Below are 22256 nucleotides of genomic sequence, written 5' to 3' on the forward strand. Positions count from 1 at the left end.
CCTTTCATGATCCTTAAAGGGCACAGATAATGGACTGAAGTGTTATGTGTTGCTAGTTTTAAGCAAGCAATGCCCTTTTTCACACTGCCACTCAGCTCCTAAGAGTGAGTGGTATTACAAGAATTTTTAGGTAAAAGGCTATGCCTATAATGCCAGCATTTGGGAAAATGAGACAGAAAGATTGAGTTAGAGACAGGTTGGGTGACATAGTAAGATCCTGTTCAAAAGATAAATTTTAGAGATGTTTCTCTTCTGGTGTGAAAAAAAGACACAGTAGTGTTGAAATGATTCAAATTTAATTTGTTGGTATATGTCTGTACTTAGACAAACACTAAATTCTACAACATACATAATGTCATATGGGAAAATACCAAGTTTTTCATTGCACATACCAATAAATAAATACATTTACTTCAGAATACCAAAAAGTTTATTCAAAAAGTCACTTAATAAAAGCACAGTTTTGCAAGTTTGTCTAAAACTCCAGATAATTTTGAACAAAAATAAAATGTCTGACCACTCCAAAATAGGAAAAGACAATCTTGTGCAAATAGACATACACATTCTAGGCATTGTGAAACCTGGCTAAATATATGTTTCCACCAAGACAGATGTTACCCATCCTAACCAAGTCTCCTCCATCACCAAGGATCAAAGGGGCCAGAATTGGCCTTTCCCTTCTAAACTATCCTAAGTTGCTCTCTAGAAAACTCTAGACCTCAGCCTCATCTTCAGCTCTGCCTGGACCTTAATAAGGGAAGGGAGAGACAGAATAGAGAGAGGGGTGTGATGTCTCTTTTAGGAAAGAAAGAAGGCACAGTGATGAGCTAGAAAAGGTAGTGATGGAAGCAAAGACTATCCTTTATTCACCCCAAATCCTACAGCAAGTGTTGACAGCCTAGCATCTTCATTTTGTAGCTAAGGAAATAGATCATGTTGTTTACTCAAAAAAATCACATAGATACTAAGTAAAATAGTACTCTGTAGAAGACCTCTTTGTCTTTCCACTTGATTAGAGAATTTAAAGAACCAAACCTGTCCTAATACTTGTCTTCTTCCCTTAACAGAAAAATGAAAACTGGAGGTGAGGTATAGAAGGATGTGTGGCCATAAATTCATCCCTTGGCCTGTTCCTGGAGTTGTAAGAGTTCTACAGGCAGGGCAATCGGGCCCCAATCACAGTGCTAGACACCACAAGAAAGCCCTCATTCAGTTATGGAAAAGTGTGCTCTGATGGCCACTTGGCACATGGGCAGGGAGTTACAGAGAAGGGAAGGCCAAGGTTAGTGCCATAAAGGAAAGCCAGGAAGCCCACCTAGGAATATGGATTTTGTGCTTGCATAGCTGAGCCAGGCATGGCTTTTCTCAGCACCTCCCCCCACTGCTGACCCCCATCTGAGCAAAACATGATCTTTTGCTTTGAAATCATCCATAATTAAATTTAGAAACACCTCTAAATAAATAGTAAGTTTATGTAGAGAGGTGACTCCTATTTCTAGGATGAAGGAAACTTTTCCTATGCAATCTTGTTAGACTAGAAGGAGTCTTATAGAATGTCATTATCACACTCCCTGGCTCCCAACACCTGTGCTTATCATGGGTCTGAATATTAACCTGCTTTCCCTGAACAAGTGTGTTTTTTAAGGCACCATCATTAAAATATATTCAGATTCATCTGAAAGGATGACAAACCAGTTTTTTCAGGTGATGCCAAGTTGGAACTGAAAGACTGTTAACTTTCTTGGACACTCTCTTCCTACTCAGAACCTCAGGAAAAAGAGCTTTTAATTCTCCAGGTTGACTTCTGTTCATGGAGCATGAAATGAAGGGACAGAATTCACAGGTGATTGTAACTGCCTCCTTAATCTTTCCTACACATCCTTACAAATATGATCTTAAGGAACTTGTTGATTGTTTGCAGATTGCCCTTTTCCCCACATACACATAGACACGCAGACAGACACACACAGATGGACACAGAGCACCTTAGAGCCAGAAGGAAAGAAAAGCTAGACTTTTGAGAGGAGTTGGGAAATTGACTTTCACCGTTTTGCAGAGGAACCATTTTGGGGCAGAGAGTATGGAATTTGGGGGTGCAGAGCCAGAAGCAGTTACAGAGGAGCTTCCTAAGGTCCAAGCTGCCCAGCACGCTTAGGAACAGCTCATCCTGTTACCAATTCACTACCCAGTCCAAAACCATCTGGGCAGCGGTGCGAAGGATAAAAACTCTTACTGTGGGAGAGACTGAATTCAGGTGGTCCCCAGGGCCCTCATGGCTTTGTAAGCCCATGGGCTTGTGGCCACAGAGCAAGACTCCACCAGGAGTGGTCTTAAGCAGGTGATTCAATTGCTCTTGCATGTCATTCAGTGTTCAACAGTGGATTTTGTGCTGAGGTTACCCTTTCCCAGGCAATAAAGTTTATGCTGTTTCCTAATCTACTGAAATATCCAGCCACCCTCCTTTTTGTGCTAAAGCAGAGAGCAGAGGCCAAGAGTTTTCCATTGTGCTTCTGATTTTTTTCACTCTACTACCCCTGCTGCTAGAATCCAGAAGCAGCTTGTTCTACCTTAAAATTGTAGGTCCAAGAACCACCTGACCAGACTTTAGAGATCGTTTAGTTCCCATCATCTCTAATGTCAACATGTATTGTTTTCCTGAAAAATCAAGAAGGGCTACAGTAGGACTACAGAAAGAAGGTGGTACCAGTCTTTCACCAGAAAATACATTGGTTCCAGCACAGAAAGTCCTAGTATCTCTAGAAAGTAGACCATGTTAACAAATTCTGGCTTGCTGGAGAGACTTCTCACAGAAATATATGTCCCAGGTGTGGTCGGATTCTGCTAGAGCAGGTGTGCCTTGCTTCTAGCATTCCACATAAGAAAATCTGGGTTACAAAAAAATTGAGTGCCAACTACTTCCACGAAAGCCAAAATAACTTCTTCACTGTATCCTATAGAGCCTCCCTACCATCTATAACTTTGAATTTTTTAAAAAAATTCTTATTAATCTTTGTAAGCATATCTACTGTAAAGCAAGGTCCGTTTACTGTTTGCTTCCCTCTGTTTGCTAGCTTCCACCTGGGCAAGAAGCCTCTGCCAGGGCAAATGACAAATAGGCAAGAGTTTAGTGTTCCCAAGCCCGCAAGGTGAATGGTGCCATCCAGAGATGTGGCAGTGGCAGTGGAGGGAGCAGATCCAGCCTGGGACACTCAGACTACCTGTCTTGCCTGTGCAGTGGCCCTACAATCCTCATAGAGGGGCCAGGCACAGGCCAGTCCTAATCAAACTGAAGTGCAGAAAACAGCTTCCAACAGGGAACTGCCTGATTCCCTACTGAAATGGTCTCTCAACTTATCTTTCAACTCTGCTTTCCTAAGTTTCTGGAATCAGGAAGGGGATGGAGCATGCAGACTGGACTCCAGTAGGTGAGAGAGCTGGAGATACTAGCTCTTTGGGGGACAGAGGGAATAAGAAAAACGAAGGGGCTCTCCCATTAAGCAGCTAGGTACCCCAGCGCAAGTCCCATTTTCTCAGTGTGGTTCACCAAAAGTAGTAAGGGCCCTACCACTTCTGATCTCGTCCTAAAAGTCTTTCTTCTCACCCTGTTCCATTGCCTCCTATGGGGAACCACACACAGTAGCCCTCACCACCATGGCTTTCCTGACAGCAGTGAAAGCTAGGTTTCCTCAGAGAGGACATTCTTCCTGGAACATGCCATGGCTTGAGAATGGTGTGTTGCCAGCAAGAACTGGTGACTTGTAACCCGTCTGTGGTTCTCAGGGGTTGTTGTGGGGTTGCTCAGCCAACAGCTCCTGGGCCCAATGGCAGGGCTACCAAGAAAGCCCTGCTTCAGGGAGCCTTTTGGGCACCCTCCCTATCCACTAAGACATTTGGCCCTGAGACCTGGATTCCCATTGGCTTCTGCAAGCACAGAGCAAACCTGGCAAGACAAATGAGCTAGAATACTAAGCCACCAGCTGATTCTACAGCCCCAGATAGCCCTGCAATCCTGGCAACTCACTTCCTGTCACTTACCTCTCCCTTCCCACCCTTAATTTCTATCAGGCCTGAATGGGGCCTTTTGAAGTTGGAGTGGTCAGGCTTGGCCACTAAGTGCTTTGCTACATGAAGTTTCTGTGCCCTATACACACATACAATCTATACCCCTACCTTTTGGGGCACCTGTTGTCATCTGACTCCAGGCCTGGAAGATGGCAGGGCCACAAGCCTTGTTTGTGCTTCCTTTCCCTATATACTTCTTCTGGCCTTCCCATTGAAGAGGAACCCAGCATTGCAAACATGACTGCAGCAGGGTACTAACCCAAAAATGGAGGTGTGTGTTGATCTTGGGGCACAGAAAGAATTATTCTCATCTCTTAATACCCACTTGCTACTCCCTTGCCCCAGCAGTAGAGGCAGAGGAGCCAGTTCCTGGTTGGTTAGGCCGCTCCCTGCCAAGGACCCAAGCTTCATCTGGCAGAAGGCCTGTGAACAGAGGGTAGGCAGGGCTGTCTCCGCAGGCAGGCAGGCAGGCAGGCAAGCTCCACTTCAGGCTGGGCAACCCCAGAGGGCACGAGGCGGCCTCTTACTCACAAGCCAGCTTGCTGTCGAAGCTGGACAGAGCAATGGCAAAGGCCTGCAGTGCACACAGCGGGTAGTTGTAATCCATGGTGAACACATCCTCTGCTACCCGGCCAAACTGCATGACGATGTAGTCCGCTGGGGCCCGGCACGAGCATGGACACAGAAGCAAAAAGAGCAGAGATGGTGGAGATAGGAAAGACAGAAGCCACAGAGGGAAGTAAAAAATGAGAAGCAGAGATGCCAAAGAAATCCCAAAGGAGATAAAACAAATGAGTAGAAAAGAAGCATCAGGAAGCACAGAAGAGGGAAAGATACATACAAACAGCAGGAAATTGCAGGGTGGGGGGAGAAAGTCCATTTAAGTAGTGTTTTCATGCCCAGTACTTTGCTGAACACACAGAATCTAAGGCCAGGGTTCTAAGAAGGCTCTTCTAAGACTTTCCAGTCATTATGATTAGAAAGATCATGTCTAATACAGACCATAAAGCCTACATACTTGCGCACTGGCTATGGACTGGGTTAGGTGAGCTGCAACCTCGACTAAGGGCCGTGGGTACTCTAAGGACAAGGAGGGCAGAAACACTCACGGTCATTGCCATGGATGATCTGGAAGTTCTTCACAGAGGCCTGGGTGACACGCCCATGGAAGTTGAGTACATAGGACTGTGTGTCGTCATTCCAGACTGGTGTCTTGTTTTGCAGCTCAATGATAGTCTCTGTGTTCTTATTCTGCCAGCGTGCTAGCAGTGTCTCGTGCTCCTGGAGGAAAGCTTCACCTGAGCCAGGCCCAAGCTTTGGTATCATGACAACCCCAAAGAGAGCTCTTTCCCAGGAATGGCTTCATGGATCACTCTAGATCTCTGGAACTACTAGATCTCAGGAGTGTGAATCCCCAACCCATTCACACTTCAGCTAGAGTCATGCCCTGAGGAGTTCATGCAGAGGCTGGGAAGAGAGGGAATGGGCAGGGTGGGGTAAAGACTCACATTGCGGGGACGGATAGAGACTCTTTCGTGAACCATATTCATGCCTGGGACAATTACACTCATCTTCCGAGGCCCCTTGAAGCCTAAGACATTTGTCTCCTGGGAAAGAGAAAGAGAACTCAGCCCTGGCCACCAGCTGTTTTTTAATTTCAAAGAGCTTGTCTTACTGCACTGCCTGCATTTGAAAGTCTAATAAGCATTTCTTACACCATCAAAATGAGCTCCTCTTCTAACTTGAATTAGTGGCAACTACTCCTTCCATTTGCTCAGGAAGACTGGAGTTACTATACTGGACTCTTTTGCTCATACCAATTTCCAGAGCACAATTTCTGTGCCCTCTATCTTCAATTACACCCAGATTTCCCCTACTGTCCACCAGCATCATCTTCTCCTAATGAGGTCACTGTATAGCCGTTGACCAGACTCCTTGTTTCTGCCCCTCTCCTGTACCTCCTACACTGTGTTCTCAACACACTAGTGAGTGGTCCTGTTAAGTGATTGTTTTCACTCAGCTGAGACTCTTACTCTACTAGCAATGTCTTACATGATTCTTTACTCTCACTCGGACCTCCTTGCTATTCCTTCTTTATGCCAGGCATTCATGACCTTTGCCCTGGCTGTATCCCTGGATGTAGAATGCTGGCTTTTACTCCTTCCATGCATCCTTTCTAAAAGTGCACACACATCTTGACAGTTCATGATCTATCTTCTTTACTTGATTTTTAATTCTTTACATTGATAAGAAAAATGTTTATTTCACTTGCTTTGTTTTAGGTTTGCCTCTTCCACTAGGGTTTAATACCCTAACAGTATATTTACTACCATATCCTCTGTGCCTTAAACAGGGCTCACCAAGTACTTGAAGACTTAGGCTGCCTCTCCAATCTGACCAGCAGGTGGCACCATGGGATTATAAAAATAACGATTCCCAGCACTGCAGAAAGTGCCTCTGCACAGATTGATAGAACATGTGTGTTTGTCATTCATTCAATTTGTGTGTGGTTCTAAGGTCTAAGCTAAGAACTTCAGGCTTTTGCTTTTTTTTTTCTCAAGGTTGGTGCTCTACCACTTGAGCCACATCACTTCTGGTGTTTTGCTAGCTAGAAATAAGAGTTTCTTGGATTTGCCTGTGAAACAAGATCCTTAAATCTCAGACTCCTGATTAGCTAGGATTATAGATAGGCATGAGCCACCAGCACCTGGCATATTTTTTGTTGTTTTTTTTTTTCATTTTGAAAACTGAAAAAGATGAGCTTGAGAGAGAGAGGTTTTTATATTCCACTTTGGTTGACATATTTTTAGCAAGTGAACACCTCTGAGCTTCAGTTGGCTGTCTAGAAAGAAAACAGAATACCCTGTAGGTTGAACATTCAGTAGGATGATAATAAAGAGAGCATGTGACCCATTCAAGCCCTGCATTTCAGAGTGATACAAGAGAAACCCAGATAAGAATCTCCATTGCCTGCCTCCTGTCTGGGAGACTCCAGGCTAGACTGCAAAGAGCCAGCAGTGGTCTCTAGAGCTCCCCTGCTGTGATCTGAGCCCCTCTTGGCAGAAACACTCTACACAGCCTGACTGTTCACCAAGATAGACGGGGTGGCCTCCAGATCAGGCATCACATTCTACTTTCATGTCTACCTCAGAGATCTTGGAACCCAGGACTTACATAGCATACAGCTGCCAGCTCCTGGCGCAAGGTTCCACTTTCCAAAGTAGAGGATGATGCCTTCTGAGGGTTGACTCCATTGTCATAAACTGTGAACTTGGTGCCCATCAGGTTGGACCTGAAATAAAGGCATAATCAATATAGGCCATAATCAATATAGGTTTCAAGACATGGAATAGCTCACAAGGACCCTGGAAATTACACTGATTAGGCCAGGGCCAGACCTGGAGGGGATGGAGGGACATAGTGTTTAGGGTACACATCTTTAAAGGTATTTCCTAAGCAGAGGCCTGAGCTTCCTCTCAGTAGCCTCAGAGAACATCGCATTCCAATGAAGGAAATACAGGGAGTACCTGGAATTCCAAAGGTTTCTCTGGGGGAACTTGGCACCCCACAAGAACGGGTGATTGCCTCTGTCCCATCCAGCCCCATCTCTACCTTTAGCTATTTACTCGAACTCTTCACTAAAGCTTCTAAAATTTGGTACTTGCCTACCTCTCAATGCCTGAGAGATTACCCTGCACCTTTGGCTATGACTGGAAAGCCTAGGCAGCTCTTCCATGGTGGCCTACATCATCACTGACATCCTGAGGTTATTGTCTCATGTTGGGCCGGTACCTGCCTGCCTGGGAGCACCTGCATCAACATGCGGCTGGCTCCCCGGGGGAACACAGACTGGGCTTCTGGGTGGAGGGCTTCTGACAAACGGAGGATTCAACCCTGGCCTAGATCTTCAGGGCTGAGATGTTCTCTACAGACAGTCTACCCTGCTTTGCCCTCCTTCTCTCCCATCATGGGGAATGCAGGTACCTCAATTTCCCAATGTAGCTGTCCCCTCCTCGAGACAAGTCTGTTGGGTCCACGGAGATGAGGTAATTGGAAGTTTTACTCTTCTTTCTCTTCCTTCCCGCCAGGAGGAACACCTTGGGTAGTGGGAAAGGAGCATGTTCAAGACCGACCCAGCCTCTGGTACACACACACGCAAGGGAACTACAAACACAAGCTGACCCCCTGGCTTCATGTCCCCACTGCATCTGAGTGCACAAGCAAACACCATTCTGCAGAGCAGGCGCAGAGGCTTCAGTTCCTCCGCAGAGCTGAGAGGTCATTGCTGGACTGAGACTCCACATTGTCGTCACCAGGCCCTCAAGCCTGCGTAGAGGAAAATGCATGCTCAAAAGCGCCTCACCTTCTTCCCATCCTCTCGATCCAGGTGCAGGAAGTAAGTAGGGTACATGCCCCGGTCCATCCCCTTTTTGTCTCGAGTGATGCGGCATTTGATGGTGATACCCTGGGGTGCTGGCCTCAGTCCAAACTCTTCAAGATCCTGGACCTCCACGTCGGCCAGTGGCTCTGGAGCTGTTGGGCTGGGGGCTGAGGCTGCCTCCTGTGGGGATGGAGAATTGGGAGTTTGAGCCCCAGAGACCCTAAGCAACCCAATCTGGTGCTGGGATCCAAATCTGCCTCATGATGTGGTGGTGGGCAGTGGTGCAGGATCCCTGTGGTGATAGAGATACAACCCTCAGGAGTCCTGCCTAACTGGGGCCCCCAGCCCTGCTGAAAAGATTAGGCGGCAGGGTGGAAGGGCAGAAGAGCCCAGACACCTGTGTCTGACCGCAGCCCTTGAGAGCCAGCTCCCTATCAAGTTGCCATGCTTAGTCCTCCACCTTTGGATGGGCAGTCCTGAACAGTCTCTGGCCTCCTGCATGGAGGAAAGCCCCTCACTCACCCTGACAGACTTCCTGCTAGTGGCAGAGCTAGGGCGGGTGTTGCTGTTCAGCTGGGAAGAGCTCGAGCTATTCTCATCCTCATCCTCCTCCTCTTCATCAAAGCTCATGCTACTGGAGATGCCTGGGGAGAGCAGAGGAACAGGAAGGCTTGACATGAGGAATCTATCTCCAGCATATAGATGGTCACACACAAAGACACATGTTCAGACACTGACATTCTCACCCAGCCAGATGCACACACAGGCTCTGCTCACATACTCCCACACCTCCAGACATACACAAGGACACGTGTTCTCTCATGAGCACAGGCGATGGGAGTAGTCACCATCCTAAGGACGTATTCCCACCACCCAGTTTCAGCTCAGTCCCTGTATCTGCCCCTCTCCTGTCTTGGGTTACCAGGCCTGTACTGAGCTGAACTTTCCAACAGGGATTCTCCATTTCTGACCATGACCTTAACTTCCTCAAGGCCTTGGCTGGCATAGACCATGGACACTGCCAGGGAAAAGGCTTCAGCTCACTCAGCAATGTGCAGGGCACTCTGACTCTTCCTTCCCTGCCAGCCCAAAGCCTCGGTGTCAGCTGTCTTCCCCCATCTGAAATGCCACCTATTCCCAAATTGTCTCGATAGCCCTTTCTCAGTAAGCTATCCTTCAGTCAGTTCATCTCAATGTATGTGGTTCTACTAGACTTCTTTCCTCTGCTACCTTGTAACGGGCTCCTGAGGGCTCGTGCTGGGCAAGTGCCGGGCAGCAGATTTTTAGGGTGGCCAGTCCTAGCATCTCAGCATCCTGGCCCTGCTCACTGCTAGCACAGTGGACACATGGGTACCTTCTTTCCAAAGGAGCTTTTTCTAAGAGGCAAAAGGAAATATTTTCCCTAAACATGGGCCTCCTGGGAGAACACAGGTTGGTTACTCCAGGTCATGCTTCTTTCCCTTATTTGGCCTTAACAGAAGTTCCTGCCCTAAAGCTTCTCTCCAAGTGTGCCCCTCCCCCACTGCCTGGTAGAGGCTAGACCAGACACAGGACAGCCATGCTCCTGGAGAAGGGTGCAACTGAGAATCTGGGACTGAGCTTCGGTCCCAGCTGGGCCCCCATGGGGCTCACCCTTCCTCTGCATCTTGGCACGGAGGTCCTGCCCGCTGGGCCGTGGGCCCCCACCGGCTGCTGTCTCCCCCGCGTCCTGGGCGTGGTCTGACTGGCCCACAGTCAGGATCTGCACTGGGCCTTGGGCCTCAGACTTGTCTTCTGCCAGTGTTGCTGGCCCGCTGGTGCCTGCAGGCCAGACACTCCTGAGTTACATCCAGAGGGAGAGGAGGGCCTGGATTCCCAGACATCCATGAAGACCCGAGTAAGGGATCAGAGACCCTCTGCAAAACTGATTCATAAAACTGATTTTTTAAAAAATGACTGCTGTCCGCCTGCTAGTGATTGGTAAGCTGTGAAGGGATTTGGGCTTCATCTGGTCTTCCAAGATAAATTGCCAAGAGATGGTTTCAAATACCTCACATCCTTAAGATAGGCAGCAGTCACTATAAAACCAGCTACATGGTGGAGAAAACAAGATGGAGAACAAGGATCAATTCAGACCACAGTTGAGGCCAACAACCATTCATGGACATGGCCAGTGACAAGATATCAGAGGCTGGTGTTTATCTTTTTCTCACATACAGACATACAAAGTACTCACACACATTTAAAACACAGAGCCCTCTGATAAAAGGCTTTGCTGGGCAAACATTTGTCTTCCGGGCAGAGGATCTCCAAGCCTATGTCAGCTTTCCAGCCCAAGTGGCCACAGGTTCATAACAAAAGCAAGGTCCAGCTCAAATAAGTGGTAGTTCCTCTGTCTGGCTGAGCTATGCTCAGTGTTGCAGTGAACCCTGATACACCACTGTCCTACAATGATGGTGGCCTGAAAAATCACTGCCTATGGACAAGGGTTGAGGAAGCAGAATCTAGCCAGGACACTGGACATGGGTAGGGACCACCATCATTGCTTTCCTTGATCCCTAGAAATCTTTACTGGAAAGAGAGGAGCAGGAATGGTCTGGTTGTGAGAGAAGCCCATATTAGAAAGAAGCATGGATGGGGAATGCCGCACAGGCCTGGAGCAGGTGGCCTGGATTAGGTGTAATGGCCAGAGGCTAGGATGGAGAGAGCTCAGACTGAGGTAGGGTAGGAGGAAGGGGTGATCTGGGCCATGGCTAGGGTGGACTAATGACAGTGTAGCAGGCATGCCCTCACCCACAGCCAGCCCAGGTGCTCTGAATAGGCACCTTGACTCTACACATTGACTGAGACTGTTGGTCCCTTGCCTCCCCCAAGCCCACAGCGGAAGGAGGGGCAGATCCATGGAGAAAGCACACTAACCTTTGTGCTTCCCCTTCTTCTCTTTCCTAGAGGCCCCACCCTGGCCCCCTGATGCAGTTGCTGCCTTGGTTCTCTTGGCTGAGGCTGGTGCTGGTGGGTGGGTGGCTCCCAGCTGCACACTGGCAAGTGAGTCGGCCTCTTGAACTGCTCAGAAAAACCCAAGACAGAGAGAAACTGAGCATTGCATAAAACCCGCTCATCCACTCCATCACAGATCCCGCCCAGCACCTTCTGCCCCCTACCCCACATCACTTTGGTGCCTGCAGAGCTAGGCCCATTCATCTCCATGCCAAGATCCAGGGCAGGCCAAAGCTATGATCAGGGACAAGGCAGAACAACCAAAGTCCTGGGTCACAAACTGTTCTGAGGCCTGGCAGGGTCAGGGCGATGTCTGTGAGAACTGTTTGGAGTCATACTCCACTTTCTCTCAGACCTCACGTGTGACCCAACATCAGGCCATGGAAGATGGATGGGGAGGACACAAACGCCGCATCTTCTGGAAGAGACCATAACCAGGGACAGCGCTCCAGACCCCAGGTGAAAGCAGAGGGAGCACCCACAGGAAGGGCAGCTTGGTGTGAGAAGTTACACACCAACAGGAAGGCTTCAGAGAGGTTACAGCCAGTGCCTCCACGGCCTCCACATACCAAGACCCTGAGCTACTCAAAATACATGAACAGTTTCAGATTGCTCTGAAGATTGAGACCAACATTCTCCTGCATGGCTGACTTCTCCATCTCTCTTCCCCTTGGTCCAACTACCCACTCCACCCCCAGGCACTCTAGGCTTGCTCAGTGTCTTGCACGAACCACATTCTCCTTCACCAACACTTGCTCTGACTGTTCCCACTGCATTGCTCTCCCTGTCTGATTAAATTCCAGCTCAAGGAAGCCGTCCCCAACTCCTGTCACCCCCTCCCCAGAGCTTGGCTTCATTCCACAAAGTGTAGCTATGACCATCTCTTTAACATAGACCATAAGGTCTATAAAGCAGAGACCTTTACCTGTGTGTGCTCACCCAGGATCCATAGTCTTAATCCAGAGCCTAATGCAAAGAAGGTCCTCAATAGATATGAAAGAAGTGAATGGAATGTGCATGAATAATTACAGCCAGTAGACCAAGAATTTTCACTGGGATGAACTGCTAGTTCTGATACAGGTCAAACTTGCTCGTTTTCCTTGAAATGAACCCCCTGCATTTACCACCAAGAACCAGCAGAGGGCAGGGCAAGGCAGGAAGCAGCCAAGGAATGAGAGGGAAGAGATGGTCTCTGAAACACCAATGTCCAGGACCGATGGCCAGCTGTGCTGCAGCCTCCCCAAGGCTTTGTCCACTACTTAGAGCTGGACAGTGACTGGGCTGCACAGAAGTAGCATGTACCTGACAGATGACCGCAGTTTCCAGGCGGAAGGCCCCTGGAGGCCCTACCTGGTCTGAAGCCTGCAGGGAACAGTAATTGGCTGAGTTTGGATGCTAAAACACACTACAGTTCTTGTTTTTGAAGTCCTAAGACAAATTCTTGCCCCCCCCACTACATTTTATAGTGGAGAAAATAGACCAGGAAAGGATAAGTGCTTTGTTCTCACTGTCAACGAAGTGAGCAGGTAATTGGTAATAGCAAGACAGAAACTGTCTCCTGACTCAGTGACACATGTCCCTGGAGGTGTTGCCTCTCTTACTCCAGCCTTCCTGCAGCCTTGGTCCACAGAAACATCTGCCAAATCTGCACATCAGTGACTTCTTAAGGCAGGGTCCTCACATCTGAGTGGAGACTCCCACCTCATATGCAGCTTCCATGGTTCAGGTGTCAGGCTTGACAGAGCTGGGACTAAGCTGCTGCACTCTCTGGCTAAGCTCCATAGGACCCCAGTTAGTGGCTGCCCTCCCTGCAAGGTGCCACAGCCATCCTAGGTATGACTGCCACATAGAAGTAGAGAAAGAGGCTGTGTGTAGCAGCTTTTCTTAAGGCAGATGGGCTGAGGCCCCCATTCTCTCCTGCAGAGCCTCTGAAGTGGGGTAGAGACATACTTGGTCTGACTCAGGATGCTGAACACAGAAAGGAATTATGAAGGAGCTTCTCTTTGAGGAGGCACCACAATTTTGTAGAAAGACCATTTGGAGTCTGACAAGCCTGGATCAAAGTCTAGCCCTACTGCTCCCTAGCCATGCACTATAGGCAAGTTGCCCAAACATGGGGGATAGTGAAGATCAAGTCAAAATGCAGTATAACACCTAGCGTCATGCTTAGTCCTGGTAAATGCCTAAAAGCAATCTTCATTATTGTAAATGAAGACTTTCCTCAAGAATCTACATGCACACAGAGGGGACTGAGTATGTGATGTCACAGCATAGGCAGTAGGCCAATGAGACGTGTGTGTGTGTGTGTGTGTGTGTGTGAAGTCTGTGTTAGCAGAAGTCAGAGAAGAATCTGAGGCACTGAGCGGCAGGGAGGCGAGCAATTAGTTTTCTGAGGTGAGCAAACTAGCGGCAGTTCCATGTGGCTGAAGTTCCGGGTGTGAAAGTAGCCCCCTGGGGAGGGGAGTACTATAGTTGCTCAAGTTCTTGCTCCCTGCAAAGCCAGAGGCTTGCAGCCTTGTTACAGCTGGTACTATCCACGATACATGATCGAGTAAACACCTGCATGGCTAGCACTAGCCCAGCAGGGGGCAGTGGTGGCTGTGTCTGTCTGTGTCTCCCCCATTCTTTGGCTTGGGGTAATAACGATGATGAGGGGGTGTCTGGGAGATAAAGGAGCGACCCCCTGTCCCAGATGAGCTGCAGCCTTTCCTGAGTGTGTATAGATGGGAGCGGGGGGCTGAGGTGAGGTTGTTGAAGCTCTACAGAAGTCTTGAGCCAGGGGCAGAAATCTGCAAGTGAGAAGCCAGGAGGACCGAGGGTGGAGAGCGCTCTGGGAGAAGGAAAGAGATGTTGTCTCGGGAGGTCCTAGCTTGTACGGGGCAGGATGCTGAGAAATGGCTTCTTCTGAGAAGAGAATGGGTGGGGAGCAGGCACTGTTCTACTTTCAAGAGCTGCCTCCTAAATGAGGCAGTGAATAAAATGTTCCACATCACAAACTGATCTCTGGATCCATAAAGGTGTAGCCTTCTGGTCCCCACACCTGACTCAGGAGGACACAGCTTGAGTTCACTTGGGAGTCTAAGATCATAGATCTTGGTATCTCGTAAGCTGCTGCACTCTCTGCTGTGCAGCTGGGCTGGGAGCCGTACTCAGACTGCCTGAACAAACGGACAGGCCTCTCCAAAGTGGTGCTGGGGTATGGAGCAGTGACAGACAGCAGTGTCTTCCAGTCTGTCACTAGGGGGAGGGCTGGTGTACCTTGATAGCTGGTGCTGCCGCTGCTGCTGAGGTAGGACTCCACCAAGGGGGCTTGCTCCTCGGACTGCCGGGCCCGCCGACTCCGGGGCCGCCCATCTGCGTTGGCCTGCACCATCAGGGGCTCCTGGCGCTTCTTCTTCTGCTTCTGTTCCAGCAGTGCCCGCTACAGAGGCACAGGGTAGGCACTGGGGGTGGGGGGAGCTCACCCATCACTGCTGCCAGAGTGGGGCTGGGTTCCCAAGTGCCCTCTGGGCCTCCTCTCGGAGTTGGGGGTCCAGGAAAGGGTGGCAGAATCCAGCCCAAGTGGCTACCTTGGCAGGCTCACAGCACAGAGCCCAGTCCTGCAGGAGCAGCAGCTCTGGCCACTTGCCTTGGAAAGGCCTTATGTACTGGGTTAATGCTGAGCACCATCATATAAGAGACCCGGCAGGGAGGGAGGGACAAAGCCCCTCTGCCCTCAGAGACCCAGCCCAGCCTGTGCCCTTCCACCAGCTCCACTCACCTGCCGGTCAAGCTTCTGCTGCCTCAGGTTGCTGCCCTCATCATCTAAGACACTGCAGAGGAGAGAAAGGGATTCAGAGCTGCCTGGGATCTGCCAGGATCTGGCCCAGAGCCCACCACTCCCATGGTGGTTCCTGGTAGTTCCATGAGCCCACATGGGGGAAGGAGGAAGGATGGAGGCTGCCACCTAGAAACTAGTTCAAAACGAAAGGGCTGGGGCACATTGCTGGCGCCCTGGGAGGCACCCCTTGTCCCAAGGACTTCTCAGCCAGCCTGGTCCCAGTTAGGATGGGATGAGACCCTCCTCTCAGATGCCTAAGCAGGGCTTGGCTGCAGTAGGATTCAAGAGGAAACCAGGCAGAGGCATCTCCGTAAGGCAGGTCCGAGGGATCTACACCTCCAGCTGCATCTGGGGATCTCACCAATTGTCTCCCTCCCTTCCCCTTTCTATCCTTTCTGGAGGAAGCTGGGTCCTCTGGAGGAGATGTTCTCCCCATCCTAAATGCTTGGCTTCTGGGCAGGCAGAGTGGAGGTACTGACAACCCTCCCTGCTTACAGGGAGCATCCTCTGCATTGGGAGAATGAGACAAAGAACCCAACCAGTCCCCAGAGCTGGGTAGAGATGCCTGTAAGGTGGACACTCGGGTGAATGCACAGTCTAGCAACCAACCACCAGCCCTTCCCTGGCCATGGATGTGGCACAGGCACCACTGGGTTCATCAGACCTTGGAACTCCACTAGTCATATCTCACCTAAACGGGCACTGCCTCTTTGGAAGGCAGAACACGCGTAGAGAGCTTATCACTCAAGCCACTTAGCTTTCTTGCTAGTCCAAGATACGTTAGGCCCAAATTCTATAAAAGCCAAGGCCAGGATGGCCGCATGGGGTCGAGGGAGCGCCTGAGGGTCTGAGCTCTGGAAACCCTAGAGTTGCCCCCATGTATGGCAAGTCACGAGGGCAAGAACTGGGTTTGTGAGGTAGTATGGAAGTGTGTGAAGGGATCCATCCACATGGAAATGACTGTGTGAGACATGGACGCGCTTGTGTGAAGGTAAGCACAATGTGCGGGAAGGGAAAGGTCAAGTCAAAGCACTCCACCGACAAGGTATAGCCACTTCCATCTTCTCACACACACCCTTTGTAGCCAGAGTAACCATTGATCTACGCAGCTCTTCAACGACTCATCTCCAAGGGAGCCAGCCAGAGGGTGGAAGGAAGTCCACAGATCACAGACTGCCCATCATGCACCTCTAGCTTCACTTACCACCTCCCTGGCCACAAACCATGTATCTTTTTTAACTAGCAGTTGAAGTGGCCCTTTTCCTGTGGGCCACTCTGCATGTGAGTCTACACCATGATAAGGAGCTGTGTACCAAACGGCCCAAGCTGCCAGAGCATAGAAGAAAACACTGCTTGAACACCTGCCTCTAAGGCCTCAGCCTTCCTAAATCAGCCCACCTGCCTGAGAGACCACAGCTGCATCTGGGACTCTCTGAGGACACTGCCAGAACCAGAGAACAGAACCATCTCTCCAAACACTTGAGTTAGCTAAGAAGAAGGCACTGCCCCTACAGGCCAGAAGGCTGCAGTGGGGGGGGCCTCGAAGAAAAGTCCAGGACCTAGTCACTGGTTCATAAGATAGAGCTGGCTGCCTGTGTACCAGCAGGCGAGGCCATTTCACAGCTTGCTGGGGTGTCACAAATCACGCATGCTTTCAGAGAGAGCGGCCAAGGAGAGAGGCCGCCCCTGGGTCATCCCCACCAGTGGTGTTGACTGAGGACAAAGATGATGCTTCCTATGGTGCTGACAGGAGTGTCTAGAGAAACTCAGAAAATGGGACACACACTTTGAGTTAAGAGGCAAGGTGCACATGAGCAGTAAAGCCACTTCCAAACACTGGGTCGTGGTGGCCGCTCAGCTGACAAAAGGTGTTTTCCGAAACTATGTCCACACTGTCTGTCCTGTGCAGGGCACACGTTTTCCTACCACAGGCCCAGTCACTGCATGGAGCTTCCTTGATCTTGGTTCCCACCTTCATTCCCTGAGGGAGAAGGATGGCCAAGGGCTACTGGATTTAGTAGCACTGATTACCAGGTAAGATTCCAGGTGGAAAGCTTCTAACCAAGGCCTTCCAAGGAAGAGGAATACACCTGCAAGACACTGAGACTCCAGAAGCATTAGCCATTTCAGAAGGGCCTCAAGAGCTGCCCACCTCCTCGCTCATCACCGGAGACATTCAAATGCACAAGGGGGAGGGTTACCCATTGCAGGGATGGAAGCTAGGGGAAAGTACCCATCAGCAGAATCTATCTAGGAGGCACCCAGAGTTGACATGTCTCTGGGGAAACCAGGTCTTGGGTGAGCGCTGCTTTCTAGGAGCACAATCCCACAAGTACCTGACAATAATCACATCGCTCATTCTGGGTGTTCCTAAGGACACTTCAGCCAAGCCCATCTCTCTCCCTGAGGGGGTGGAGGGGGGAGAGGAGGAAACCGTGGCACAAGGCAGCCAGTGGGAAACAATGATGGCTGTCTCCAGGGAGAACAGCGGGGCCCAGCTCCCCTTCTCCACCCCCACCCAGCTGGCCCTGCCTCCTCATCTCCACTGCAGCACCATTCCCACTGTGTGTGTGTGTGTGTGTATGTTTGTGTGTTCGTTCTCATCAACACCTCCCTGCCCTGCCGCTTTCTAATGAGTACCGTTGCACTCAACAACAGCCATGCAAAGAGACATTAATGGTTTCTTAATGACTCGGACTCCAATTGTGGATTCACTGCCAAACCCCGGCTGCCAGCTGCAGCCCCGCCAGGAGATTCGGAAGGAGACAGAGCACACTGATGGATGGCTCTTCCGGCTGACCCTGGCGGGTCCTTCATTAGAGTCGCCTCGCTAGTCATCTCCCCGCAAGGCACTGGAGGGCTTGGGGAGTAAGCCACAATCAAGCAGGGGATAAGAGCTCAGGAACTCCTCTGCTGTAGGCTGGAAAAGCCAGGCATGGCCAATGCATGTAGGAAGACTGTTTCCATCCTCCTCTTCCAGTCCAGCTTACATGCTAGGCTAAAGCACCAGTGCTAACCAGAAGCCAGGGGCAAGAGCTACACCCAACCATCTGTGTCCTCTCTCTTTGTCTGCTCTGCCCTTTCCTCTTTCTCCACTCATACCTTCAGTCACATTGGATGTTGCCTCTGCTGGACCCAGGAATCAAATTAAGCTGGCTGTGAATGGAGGACAGGCCACTCAGAGGGTCTGGTGGCAATGCCAGATCTGGGCAATCCAAAACTGTGGCTCCTGTTGTCTAGTAGCTGGCTGAAACATGACAGGATTTGGGGGCAGCTGCAGAGGGGAGAGGACTACACTGCTCACAGGCATTCCATCATCCCAAGACAGGCTGGTCCTGCCCAAGCATATCAGGTGTATTAATGCCACGAGGGGCACTAGCCCCATCTTGGTAATTTGGAACTGGGAAGCATGCCCTGGAATTAAATACCACCTCACCATCATGGTTTTTTTTTTCTATTTTGCTTTTTATTTGTATTTTTAAAGCAAATGCTAGGATTAGTCTAATGCTCAGCTATGCAAATGGACACCCTAAACCACAGCTGGTGAGCTTTATAAAACAAACAGGAAATTGGGAAGTTGCTAGAAGGAACTGTCAAAGGTAAAGTGGTGGGTTGAAGCATTCAGAGCACTTCTGAGCAAAACCTAGTTGGGGAGTGCTCTCCTTCATTCACTAACCACACTGCTTCTCAGAGAGCAGTTGTGCAAGGGGTAGACCAAGAGGAAGGGAACCCAGAGCCATGCTTCAGTTCCTCCCAAGGAGGAACTGTCCACCGTCATGGCCAGCTGGTGGCAGGGACGCCACAGGAAGCACTCACCCACAGCTGGATGGCATGCGCGGGTCCTTCTGGCCTGAGACGCTTTTCCTATGATCTAGAGTCATGCTTTGCTGAACTGGGATCTGGGAGGCCCCACTGGGGTGTGAGAGGGCTACATCTTTTTTCAAGTGTGCAGAGAACCCAGATGTGGGGCCAGGAAGGCTGAGGAAGCCCTAAACATTACCCGGGGTTGGCACTCGGACTCAGAGAAGTGGGCATCTTTGCTGAGAACCACATAAGGTCTCTGCTCTCAAGGAATTTATGACTGAGAGAAACACAGGCAATGGATTCTGTACAGGAACAGACAGCCATCCACTGCTGTCAGCACAGTCCTACACCTATGGCCACAGCCTTTCTGAGACACGGCGCTCCATCCATCCCAACTTAGAAGAGCTTTGAAGTCCAGCATTACATACTCCTCAAGATTATAGGTACAGAGAACCTGGTAGATGCAGAAATAAAAAGGCAAAAATATTCCGTTCAACTTTAGAAACTAAATGCTCTTTCCCTTTTAAGCCAGATGAGGCGAATCCATGTCCATTATACGCTGCTAAAATTACCCATAAGAAGATAATCATCAACTATCACTGCTTTGAAGAAAAACAAGCTGAGTCCATGGAATGCAAGATGCAACCATTACAGAGGGAGGAAAAAGCCACTGGTAGAGCTCCTGAGAAGTCAGCTGATTCCTCTCCCCCCAAATGAAATGCCACATCCCAGTTCTGACATGCTGGGACATAGGGAAACTTCACACTAGTCAAAGCACGTGCACATAGGCTGTCTTCATCCCCAGATGCAAGCAAACCACCTTGTCTGTCTTCTGTCCTAGTTTTCTCTGTGATGAGACAGGCTGGTGGCTTTGCCTGCAATCAGCAACCCAGTTTATGCAGGGGAGTAAGAATCTCCTTTTCTTAATCCACATCTCTCCATTCTAGTAGTCAATATTCCAGGTTCAATGTTTTCCCAGGATCCGTACATACCCAGAAAGATGGCATGGAGCGGGGCGGGGGGGGGGATCTGCAACTTCTGACTGCAGCCCACCCACAGTTGGAAACCTATCCTCTCCGCTACAGAACAAGAAGGCAGGGGATGGGAATGGAGGAAGTGCGGAGAATAAGGAAAGAAAGCGGGGGTAGAGGGGATACTAGAGTGCCAAGCTGCTCATCACATCCAGGCTTCCAGAAAGGCAAGATTTAGTGTTCTGGGTTGAGTGTGGAAGGGACCGTGAGGAGTCGCTGGGCTAGGTCACATCCAGTCACTCTGCAGAACACCAGTACCCAGGGCACTTGCCGGAGCAGAATCATTTCCCAGAGACAATCCTACCTCCTTCACACTTCCCCAGACTGAGGTAAATGTTCTCTCTAAAAAGGCGCTGTCTCTCTCTCTCTCAAGCTGCTTTGGCCTTTGGCTCTGGCTCCCCGAGAAAAGCTTCCTTGAAATATAACCTAGCCTGGCCCAGCCTCCAGGATGCCAGATCCTAAAACAGGCCATCACCCCCACAGTCATAGTGCTGCCTCCCTACCATCCTTTAGTCTGTGGCTACCTGCCAGCATCTGGATGTCCTCGCTGGTACTTCCATACTGAAGTCCACTCAGCCCAAAGGCACTGCCCTGTACCTCTGCTGGACCGCGAAAAGCTGTTACTCTGTGGGGCGCTTCACTACTTTCTAGAAGGTTTCTCAGCCCTTGTTTCAAGAGACACCAGGATGTTCCAGAGACGATCTGGGCCCTCAGCCTGGATGTGTGTTCAGGAGAGTTGCTCTTTTGAGTCAGCACTGCCTCAGCCCTCAGTGCCATGTGAGCCTGCAGTGTGAGTGCATATCTGCAGGAGATCCTATGGGTGACTTACATGAGTACGTGTACGTGTGTGTGTGTGTGTGTGTGTGTGTGTGTGGTGTTGGTGGGGAGATGCAAAATAATCTGGAAATCTCTGAAGCTCCCACAGGAGTTGAGATTACAGGCAACAATGCTTTTCCAGAGAAACTCAGGCCAATTACAGGTGACTTTGCAGAGAGATCTGCTTCTAACAAGCCTCAGGCGGTTTCAGCTGGTTTCTGTGTCAGAGTCTGTCTGGACACTCATGGAAGAGCCCTGTCAGAAGAACTCAGCCAGTGAATGGGGTCAGGCCCCTTCCATAAAGCAGGCTGTGTTGTTAGAAAGATCCTGACCAGACGGTCTTGCTTCCCACCAGCACGTGTGCACCTGGGTCAGCTATAAAAAGTGGGTCTTAGCAGCCCAGCACTCTTTTTACATACATGCTTCTCTAGGAAGCCTGGAGACAGTCCCGTAGCCCATGGCAACCACAGAGCCAATAGGTAGCCAAGGATCTGGTGCTGCTATGGCGATAAGCTCCTTTCCCTGGTAATAGAGAGGATGGAGTAGTGTGGATGGGGAAAAGGTCTGCACCTGTGTGAGGCTAGGCACGCTACCTCCAACCTCCTCCCACAAAGCAGAGAACCTGGGCCTTCCTTGGGTCAGGCCACAGCGTGTGGGAATAAGAGGTGGACTTCCCTGAGTGTGCGTGGGCTCTGAAGTGCTTTTGTGCACGTGAGTGCACTTCTGTGTATGTGAGCACTCTTGTTAACAGAGAAGATGACTGAGCTTCCCAAAGACACTTGGGATAGAGTAGTGCATACGAGGTATGCACCTGTGGGTACTAAGAACTGGTGATCGTAGAGGTCTGTGCACGTGTAAATGAGCAGCCATGTGATCTCTGTTCAGAGTAACTATCCTCACGAGCCATGCTTTGAGGCTGGGAACTGACCAGGAGGTGCATCTTTCATTTCATGCGAGGAAGTCCTGTGGGCACAAGCTTGCCGATGGATGGATGGATGGATGGATGGATGGATGGATGGATAGATGGGTGGGTGGATGGGTGGGTTGGTGAATGGATGGATGGATGGATGGATAGGGTGGGTGTGTACACAAGCCGTACAGGCATGTGACCCGACCCGGGTGCTGGGCCTTAGGAGGGGATTCACAGCCTCCTTCCCCAGGCAGCCATATGGTGCTGGCGGATCCAACCGAGCCCAGAGACCCCTTCCAGCAATTCAACCAACAAGGGGGGCGGCGGGGGATGGGGGTGGGGGCCCGAGAAGGGTGTGCAGCAGAGCAGGTGGGCTCAGACCCCAAAGTTGGGGGGTCGGAAAAAAAGATCAGCGCCTCCACCCGCCGCCCTCGGCTTGGAAACGATAGGATTATG

At 50.2% G+C, this 22256-nt stretch overlaps 1 protein-coding gene across 2 annotated transcripts in view; it reads right to left on the minus strand.

The window, feature by feature from the left end:
* Positions 1–4267: 4267 nt before the first annotated feature.
* Positions 4268–22256, minus strand: part of Tub (tubby bipartite transcription factor) — a 79877-nt gene continuing 61888 nt past the window's right edge. For both annotated transcript variants that reach the window (XM_013028730.1, XM_013028729.1), the window contains 11 exons: positions 15180–15231; positions 14678–14840; positions 11342–11485; positions 10076–10243; positions 8966–9087; positions 8426–8623; positions 8047–8159; positions 7237–7354; positions 5571–5669; positions 5172–5343; positions 4268–4719 (listed from right to left, as the gene is read on the minus strand). In XM_013028730.1, coding sequence (XP_012884184.1) covers positions 4586–4719; positions 5172–5343; positions 5571–5669; positions 7237–7354; positions 8047–8159; positions 8426–8623; positions 8966–9087; positions 10076–10243; positions 11342–11485; positions 14678–14840; positions 15180–15231 — 1483 coding nt within the window. In that variant the 3' untranslated portion in view covers positions 4268–4585. The remainder of the gene's footprint in view (positions 4720–5171; positions 5344–5570; positions 5670–7236; positions 7355–8046; positions 8160–8425; positions 8624–8965; positions 9088–10075; positions 10244–11341; positions 11486–14677; positions 14841–15179; positions 15232–22256) is intronic.

This window comes from Dipodomys ordii, unplaced genomic scaffold, assembly GCF_000151885.1.
Source record: "Dipodomys ordii isolate 6190 unplaced genomic scaffold, Dord_2.0 Scaffold113, whole genome shotgun sequence".
Lineage (NCBI taxonomy): Eukaryota > Metazoa > Chordata > Mammalia > Rodentia > Heteromyidae > Dipodomys > Dipodomys ordii.